Here is a 10,363-nt window from a genome sequence, read left to right on the forward strand (position 1 = left end):
TAAATAAATTTTGCAAGGTAGGGTAGGAGAATTACCAAAAGTTCCGACATTTTAAATTTTCAGGATCCGTATTTTGAATTTAAAGAACGAAAATTCTAGGACTAGTGATTTATATTTTGTGAAAAATCATAGTAAGAAGTGCTCCTTATCAGTTTACTCCCTACACCTCCTAATGGCCTAGGCTATAAATATATGCTAACGATAATCAGAACCTTCGTAACTATTTCTGGAGGGATGTACTCGATCTCAGCAATTAAAAGAATTAAAAAAATTAGTAGCACGTGAAATGTACACAGTAATCAATAATTATTCCTCTAAAAACCTAAATATTATCGAGGGGCCCACTAGCTGTTTTTTCTTCAAAAATATAAAGTTTAAAATTATTTTTAATTATTATTTTTAGGCCTATATGAATGGACCCCCAAGTCCCAATGCTTTGCACTGGCTGTACTGCCTGTCCCTACGCCACTGTCGAGGAGAAAATACCCCCATGGAGTGGTAGAGGTTGCACATTATGTATTTATGCTGCCGATTTTTTGATTTAATGGGTGCAGGGTTGGCCCCGGTTCCACATATTTTGGCTGAAAATATATAATGTGTATGGAGATTTTTGCATGATCGGAAAGAAATTCAAGAAAAGAGAGGAGAGGTAAGCGGAAAGAGAGTGTTTATCCAGTCCTCGACCCAGTTAAATTTTCTCGCAATTCACATTCGTGGATCTGGGGGTGGGGTCAGGGGTCCTCACCCACTTCCTTGGGAAAAAAAAAATAAAAATTAAAAAAAATTAAAAAATTCTAGGCCTACATTTTAAGAACCCATGAGCTGAATTTTTCTTTTTTTTTTACAATAAGAAAATTTTCCCCGGACCCCCTTTCTTTTTGGAATTTATCGATTCATGGAAAAAAGAATACATATCTTGGGAAGATTAGAAATCAACATTTTCCCGGGGAGAACCCAAATCCCCTTTCTCTTTTGGGTTTACTGATTAATAGAATCGTTTTTTTAAGAACTTGAAAGTCATTAAAAGATGCCTCAGAAGTCGGGAAAGCTCATTTCTCGCAAACTTGGAATCCATATTTTCCTGGGGAAATTTCATATTTACTTTTTTTTCCAAAGAAGCGCCCAAGTGTGGAGAGTGCTATTACTAAATACAATTTTTAGGGAGATAAATGACAAAAAAGAACTTTACCAAGATTTAATGCTCTGTTTTCAAAGGAAACACCAATTGCATCAGTATTCTGTTCAAAAATATCATTGCAAACAACTGATAGCGAAACGTGGTATAGTTTGCATTTGTGTACCAGATGCACTTTGTCTAAGGATTCAGCATGAACTTTTCTAATATTTCTAGGTTGTTCCGGCAACAGCACTGAAAAAAAAATGTTCCATTTTTACTTAAAGAAATAGTATTCACGACTGGCTTATTATTTTTTTTATGTAAAGCTTTTTGGGCGTGCCACAAGGGTGCGTGTTATCACCTTTCCTTTATTCACTCTATACTCACGATCTTGTCATGATACAAATGACTGTTATATGGTAAAATTTGCTGATGATGCCACAATCTCCGGGCTGATACACGATAACAATGAGGCGATGTATCGTGGCCAAGTAATAGATTTTGTTAAGTGGTGTGACCAAAATGGTCTAGTGCTGAACGTCAAGAAGACCAAAGAAATGGTCATTGATTTTAGAATGCTTAAATTACAAATAACCCCACTTACCATCAATGGTACTTCTGTGGAAATTGTAGATAAATTTAAGTTTTTGGGAATTTATTTAACTAATGACCTGAAAGGGCGAGAAAATACAAATAAGTGCATTAAAAAAGCTCAACAGCGACTCTACTTCCTGAGGAGACTTAAATCTTTTGGGGTTAGTAGGAATATTATGTCAATTTTTTACAAGTCCGTTGTTCAAAGCATTCTTTTATATTCTATTGTTGTTTGGTATTGTGGTTCTACCGAGGCTGACCGAAATGACCTCAGACGTATCATTAAATATGCCTCTCATATTATCGGTCACAACAAGGATGATATTGAGGACATATTTAATGCTAGGATGTTAAAAAAAATAAAATGTATAATTGAGGATCCAACACACCCTGGTAACTCTCTTTGAATTGCTTCCCAGTGGTAGAATATATCATTCAATTTATGCTCGTACAAGTAGGTACCAAACGAGTTTCTATCCATTAGCCATCCGTACCCTCAATACAATTCAATAACACTGTAACTCTGATATTTCTCTCTTTAGTGCTACTTCGTCTGTTGCGTTGTACTTAGTTGTAATGTGAAAAAGGACCACAGTAATTTCTATGTAATGTAATGTGAGCGTTGCAAATGACAATAAATTGAAATTGAAATTGTTTAAACATTAATATTGTACTGTAGTTGCTTTGTTTGTTGATTGACCTTCAGTTTGTACATTATTTTATTGTTCCTTGTGATACATACTGTACCCACATTAAATTGTTTTTCTTATTAGTGACTGGCTGTAGCAACTCTTTTATCAGCAATTACAATGCTGCGCTAGCGCCCAAAATATCTGGGGAATGACATCTTGAACAATTCAAGACGGAATATTTCTGCTCGAGTTTGGTGTGTTTTTGAGAATTTTTAATGCAAACTGTATTATATTTTTGTAATTTGAATATTATGGAAAAATATATTAATAATAGGTAAAATTTTTATATTTTAAATATGGAAATTTTGATGAGCTGTGAACATAAATTAATAATGCATATAACTAAGGGTTTATTTTTTGGATATTCAGAATTTATATTTTTTCGACAGCAAATAATAACACCTCAACTTTTAATTGCAATTGTTTAGTTCGTTTTAGTAATTTTAATGTATATACCAATCAATCTCAATGCCTCTTAATTTTCTTAATGTATTTATATGTTTTATATTGTAACAATGTAATGCAATCAAATTCAGCTTTTCGCTGTTAATTATAAATTATATACCAACATAAATTTAAAAAAAAACTCTTGGGGTCCTTCATAATTATCAATATTTTCACATTGTGTACAAACAGTATACTGGAAGGGAAGGGTTAGACAATTTTGTACACTTTTACATATGCATGAAAATATTTGATTCAAAATAACAAGTAATATTGAAAATAATAATTTTTATGATCAATTATAATAGAACCATAGATACAATAGACATTTTTATGCAACCAAATACAATACAGTACTTCAGTTCACTTCACAAAAAAAAGGAGAATGGTTTCGGAAAATCAATATGTTCATGTACACTTTCAGGGGGGAGGTGGAAGTACCGAAAAAAAGTCCTGTTTGTACTGCAAAAATATTTATAATTTTGAATGACCCTTTAACTGTTATGAGTTTGAAATGATTATTGTGTTCAAAAAACAATGCAAATTACGTTAAACTGATATTTCATTATGTTTATTAATTCTTTTAAATATAAAGAATTATTCCAATTTAACTGCGAATTGGATCATTGATGTTTTACATTAAACACACCACTGAAATATTAAATTTTCATGCAAATTCATGGGAACTATTGTGGTATACAATGCAAATGTACAGAATAATTACAAATTAATTATAAGTTAATCTTAAAAAGACTAATTAGCATAATCACACAGGTAACAAAACAATAAGCTCCTTATTCTTTATGTCACCTTGCATTCTGCCAAAGTTGAAACCAATCGAATTGTGGTAACAATCAATTTACTACCAACATGAGAAACAATCTGGTAAAACAATAGTAAAAACAAATTTCCAAGAATTAAAAGCAGAATATTATTTAAACATACCATACTTTGCTTCAGTTTCTTCCACCATATGCACAAGATCAAGTCGATTAATCTCGCGTAACAGTCTTTTAAGCTCCTGAAGATTGTGTTCGCTGAATACTTTTTTATCCTCTAATTTTGAAGCAAGGTCTCTGAAGTTTTTTATATCCTTCAGTTCATCTGGTGATAGAAAGGCACGACTTAGGTACTTGATATCTTCTGGCTCCTCTGCCACTAGTCCATAAGATATGTCAAGTACTATCTTAAGGTATACTTCTTCAGACAATGCCATGTTAAGCAATTTGTACTCTGAAAATGATTAAAAATCAGGAGTTATTTTAATGGTACAATTCATTCACCACAAATAATTTCTAAACTTAAATGTAGTGGACAGTGTTCCTTTATTGATAGTGTAGGTCCAGTGGCTGTGACCTCTGAAAGCTTTTTAATCTTTCATTTATCAAAATGATTTCACAATTGGTTAGCGAATAGGCTGCTGCCGGAGGAAGGAGCTCCCCTTTTTTTACCCCTGGATCTGTCACTGTGAGGTAAGCCAATGTGGAATGACTCAATGTATCAATGATATGGAATTGTGTACAGAAAGAAAAGCAATGTTCTTGTGTCTGTAGTGTTAAACTATCTGTGTACTTGTTTTTTTTTTTGCTAATTAAAAAAACACACAGTAAATGCATTCCTTTATGAATGCATGCTTGTAAACTAAGCGCCAACTTTGAATTTTGGAAGAAAAACCCCATATCTTAGGATAAAATAAGGATATAACCAAATATAAAATTTCGCACAAATCAAATCCCCCAGAAATTTGTGCATACTACCCTGTTAGAGATGAAATCACTGCTAACGATGACAGACAGAATCCTTTTCAAAGGCCCAAAAGTAATCATTCCAAGCTCCTTGCGCTAATTGGCTTTTCCCAGCAGTTGTTCTGTTTTTTTTTTTCTTTCTTCTTGCGCTTAATAAATCTTATTATTATTATTTATTATTATTATCGTCGATCACATCACAAACTAACAAAATCAAGTGTTAGTTAGTGAAATCACAGTAGCGTGTCAAAATGAGCGCGTATTGGTTATCAAGCACTTTCGTATTTTTTATCACACAAAAAGTCCGTAACAACAACTTCACGTATTTTGACGAGCTTTTGTGATTTCACGAACCAACACAATTTAATTTTATTGTGTTAGTTCGTGATGTGAGCGACGATATATTTGTCCTATCTTTTTGCACTGTTTTTTTCTGGCCTTCACTTTGGTCACTTCCCATGCTTAGAATTTTTCCGTGCTTTGCTGAAACATAGGCCATGTATCTAGGATGTGCCTCCTAATATTTAGTGTCAATCTATGGTGGGGTGCGCATGTGAGGACCAATTAAAGTGATTTAAGGTCAAACAGTCCACACCGGATATTTCAAAAACTGGTCAGTTGATGTGAATGAAACTTTCGGGAAAGTTTATTCAAGTTATAAGGAAGAAATATTTATGTGTTAGTGACGATCCAGTGAAGGGTGTAAATTTTAGGGTCTTTCAGTTTTTAAGGACCCAGATCTAAATATCTCTTTAAAAAAAAAACCAATGGGTCTAAATCAAACATTCTATAATACTTTGTAAAAGTCTTGTAAAAAAGTTATTAAATTTTTGTGACAATACACATTATGGTATGGATCTGAGGACCATTGAAAGGAAAACGTCATAGACCACATATTTTGAAAACGGATCAACTGATCTGAATGAAATATTCGGAAAAAGTTTAACCAAGTTACAAGGAAGAAATTATTATGTGCTTTGTTTACTTTCTACTTCTGCTATAACTGCCCACAGTGCGGCACGCGAGAACGATATTTGAGCCCAACAACTTATAAACGCTGCTTTAAAATCTGTACGTAGGTTAATTATTTCTCTGAATAATGGTAAATCTACAAAATCAAACGCGTAGATATGCTACAGTGCTAACCACCTTTATGGCTCCAATGATGCGATGTTATGCTGATAGATTGATTGTCCAATCCAACTTCGATTTTGTTGTGCATGTGAGGAGGCAAAGGAGAACTGCAACCAGGCCTGGGCCGTAACACTATTGAATTTCCCGCGGGCAGGTCTGTGGACGAAACACTAGCTCCATGGTCATTCTATACATGGTATTCTACCCAGCAATTTGGTGGTCAAAATTATCGCGGATAATCAAGATGGTAATTAAGCTAGTGTCCGAGCGGTTTTAGTAAGTGTGTACCGGTAAATTAACTGGTAAATCGCACAGATACTTTATCGCTTGAACGGGCCCATTGTTAAGAAATACAATGTCCTTGTGTGCCCATGGATCCTTAAGTATGACCATAGAGAAAATGTTCTATTTTCTCTATGGTATGACTTACCTGCCTGTTCCCTATGAGATTGGCAATATTAAATCATTAGAGTCTGTCCAACATAGGATAACAAAATGTTGAGTGGATCGTGACATCTCATACCCTAGTAGAAGGCTTGAACTTAAATTTTGTTCATTAAGAAATATACTTATTTTTATTATCGTTTCCTTTGCTGCTAAATGCATTATTCAATACACTGCCATTTCTGTTACTTTTTCTATATTAACCTCCATCACTACGACCACCTTAAATTTATACAAAAAATTTAACTGTACTGATTGACTCGAAGTCCCTCATTTAAAAATGTCCTAAAAATTTGTAGTTCAAGCGTTGTAAATACGCCATTGCACAGCTAACAATATTATGTTTATAAGAACGTCATAACGTTACAGTTTCATTAGCAAATCTGAGGGGGTCACAGGGTCCTGATACCCCGCAACTTGGGCTGCCAAGGAAAAAAAATTCTAGACCTACCTTTTTAAGACCTGTGAGCTGATTCTTTTTTTGTTACAATGGGAAAATTAGAAGCAGGGAAAGCTCATTTCCCGCCATCTAGGAATCAAAATTTTCCTGGGGGAGAACCCGGAATACCTTTCTTTTTTGGGTTAATCGATTCATGGAAAAAAGAATACATATGCAACTGCTCAATTTTTTTTCTGTATAATAACATTAACGAATAAATAACAATAACTGAAACGTGTACATACATAGTATCACTACTACAATAATAAGATTAATATTTTTCAATCTTATAAATCAATTTTATATAGCGGGAGTTAGTATTGACCTACTATAGCTAATGACGCTTTCTCCAATATAAAGGCTTTTTCTATGAATGGAATGACCTGTACGAAACACGAACTCTTGTAGACCAAACCAGTAGCGTTACGATTTTAATCGTGTGGGAAATATCCTCAAGATTACATAGGCCTACAGTATTTACTGTAATTGAGAAAGCTTACCTGACCGTTTTCAAGAGGGGAAAAAATCTTGAATTTGAATCTAAAATAAAAGACACCTTAGAAGTCGGGAAAGCCCTTTTTTCTGCCATAGGGATCGGGACTTTCCCGGAAACATATTTACCCCCACCCCCAACCTGCCCCAACAACCCAGATCCGCCACTGACAGTTTGGTGTTAAACACTAATTTCGCAACGTCATAACGTTTGAACGTTTAACTTCTTGCAATGTTATGTGAATGTTATTTTGTGACTACCAAACCACAACCTTCACGAACGAATGAGAACGTTTTTGATGGAACCTCGTGTTACTGTGCTTATGAGCACAATTTTATCGGAAGAATTCGATCCAACTCGGCCACAAGTCAACTCGGCCACAAGTCAACTCGGCCACAAGTCAACTCGGCCACAAATCAACTCGACCACAAGTCAACTCTGCCACAAGTCATTTACTGGTACTACACTTTGAAGGAGTAAATTCATCAAGTATAAAATACTAATTCTTTAAGTATTACTATACTTATTGTTATTATTATTGCTGTTATTGTTGTCATTGTTGTTATTATTATTGTTGTTTTTATTACCGTTAGTTTTAATATTAATTATTAGTCTTGGCATTAACATTATATATTGTTCAAATTTTTGCTGATATTATTATTATTATTATTACAGTACCATATAAATAATAAATAATTTTCGATTTATTATTATTATTATTATTCTTATTAAAATTCTTATTATTATTCATTAGTCCTAGTATTATTATTTTAATAATAGTAATTTAAAAAGTTATTGTTATTGGTGTTTTATTGGTATTTTTCTCATATTATTATTATTAATATTATTGTCGTTGTTGTTGTCACCTCTATTATCGATATTATTACCCTATTATTACTAAGTAGGCCTATTATAAGTATCATTATTATTATTATTACTAATTTGTATTACTATTATTATAAAAATAAACATTATCTTTAATTTATTATTGTTGTATTATTGCTATTATCACCTTCAATATCGTTATTATCACTAATTAGTTATTAAAATTGATATTTATAATATCTTTATTATTACCATACTAATATTATTACTGTAGTATCGTTAAAATAAATATTACTATTAATGTTGTTGTGCTGTTGTTGTTATCACCTTTATTATCGTCATAATGACTAATTAGTATTATTAAAGTAAATATTACTAATTTATTGTTGTTATTGTTGTTTAATATTACTGTTGAATTAGAATGTTGTGAGTAAACAGAAGACGAACACATTAATAAATAACTCTTTTTAATTCATAGGCATTAGCATTCAAATCTCTTTTGGTAGTGTGGTGGTCCTGTTTTAATAAAATATACTCATACTTGATTTCAATCATATATTGAAGAAAAAGGATGCAAGATTTACATTAAAGAACTTGTGGCCGAGTTGGCTGTAGCCAAACTTTTTGTGGCCGAGTTGACTTGTGGCCGAGTTGACTGTGGCCGAGTTGACTTGTGGCCGAGTTGACCTGCACCCTATCGGAATACAGGCCTTGACAGTTACTCCAGTGGCTCAAAATTCTGTGCTGCAGCACAGCACAATTGAGAGAGTTTCAAAGCCAAATAAGGGGGGATCCAACTAGGCTAAGTATTACCTTGGTACAGTATTACTATTAATAGCAAAGGTACTACCTAGCCTACGCCCCTAATTTACTTCTGTAACAGTAATGTATTTTTAATTTTACCTCAAAATTCCAGAACTATCTGAGGAAATATTCAGTTCTGTACTGCAAAGCGTACAGCATTTTGGTTGGTAGATTTCGGATCGGAAAGCCAGCCTACCAAAACGATCAGAAATCTTGGGCTAGATTTGCAGTAGTTTTCTCACATAGGATTTCTCCTTCCTTATCACTTAATTGCAAGTCACGCGAGCTACATCAAGTTAGCCAACAATCTGCCAGCCAACAACAAGCCAGCCCACAATTCCAGCCAACAATAAGATAAGATACGATCGTGTTGGACTGCAGATTTCACCATTTACTTCACTGTGTGTGCGGACGCGAAATTAGCGATGTTTTTCAAAACAGCACAAATTCTTCAATATAATGGCCACGGCTGAGGGATAAAAAGTGCGGATGGCGGGGAAGGAGGAGGGGGAGGGACAATATGAGAGGAGTTGGGAAACAATAAGGAGAGGAATTGGGAAACAATATCGTTCGAAAACGACAGATTGTTCCTAAAAATCCCTTGGATTACACATAGGCATGGTGTATCCCTCATTCACACCCCATCGAGGTTAGAGAGGGACCGGAGGTCCCGTTTAATAATAGCTCCACCTTTTTATAATTTTCAATCATTTTTATACTGGTGGTAAATATAGGTAACGATTGCTCAAAAGGGAAGATTGTTCCTGAAAATCCCTTGGTAGGATTATGGTGTGATACCCCAATCACCACAACAAATGTCAGGTGGGAAGAATTTTAGGCGGGAGGGGTGTAAATTTAGAGAACAATTATTCGAAAACAGCAGATTGTTCCTGGAAATCCCTTAATGGGGTTATGGAGCGATACACCCTCAATCACTCCATCGAAGTTAGAGTGGGACCGGAGGCGGTCCGTTTTAATAGCCACACACCTTTTTATAATTTTCACTCTTTTTATACTGTTTGGGGTGTAAATGTAAGAGTAACGATTTCTCAAAAATGGCAGATTGTTCCTAAAAACCTCTTGGTAAGATTATGATTTTCACTCATTTTATACTGTTTGGGGTGTAAATGTAAGAGTAACGATTTCTCAAAAACGGCAGATTGTTCCTAAAAATCTCTTGGTAAGATTAGGCCTATGATGTGATGCCCCCTCAATCACCCCAACAAAGTTAGAGTGGGACCGGAGGTCCGGTTTAATAGCCTCACCTTTTTATACTTTTCACTAATTTTCAAACTGTTGGGGTGAAATATAGGTAAAGATTTATCGAGTACGGCAGATTGTTCTTGAAAATCCCTTTGTAATCCCTTTCATATATACTGTGCGGGATCAATGTTGGTAACAATTGCTCGAAAACGGCAAATTGTTCCTGGAAATCCCATGGTGGGGTTATGATGTGATACCCCCTCATTCACCGCATCGAAGTTAGAGTGGGACAGGAGGTCCTGTTTAATAGCCCCCACCACTTTAATTTTCCTCATTTTCGTACTGGTATGCGGGAGGGGTGTAAATGTAGATAACGATTGCTCGAAAACGGCAGATTGTTCCTGGAAATCCCTTCGTGGGATTATGTTG

General features: G+C 34.5%; 1 protein-coding gene across 1 annotated transcript in view; it reads right to left on the reverse strand.

The window, feature by feature from the left end:
* Positions 1-8,960, reverse strand: part of LOC117104339 — a 41,223-nt gene extending 32,263 nt beyond the window's left edge. The window contains exons 1-2 of the mRNA XM_033245159.1: positions 8,831-8,960; positions 3,793-4,080 (exon numbers count right to left, since the gene is read on the reverse strand). Of these exons, the coding sequence (XP_033101050.1) occupies positions 3,793-4,063 (271 nt within the window). The 5' untranslated portion in view covers positions 4,064-4,080; positions 8,831-8,960. The remainder of the gene's footprint in view (positions 1-3,792; positions 4,081-8,830) is intronic.
* Between the last annotated feature and the right edge of the window lie 1,403 nt (positions 8,961-10,363).

Source organism: Anneissia japonica, unplaced genomic scaffold (assembly GCF_011630105.1).
Source record: "Anneissia japonica isolate Jap-2015-1 unplaced genomic scaffold, ASM1163010v1 scaffold4536_len1192065_cov207, whole genome shotgun sequence".
Classification (NCBI taxonomy): Eukaryota; Metazoa; Echinodermata; class Crinoidea; order Comatulida; family Comatulidae; genus Anneissia; species Anneissia japonica.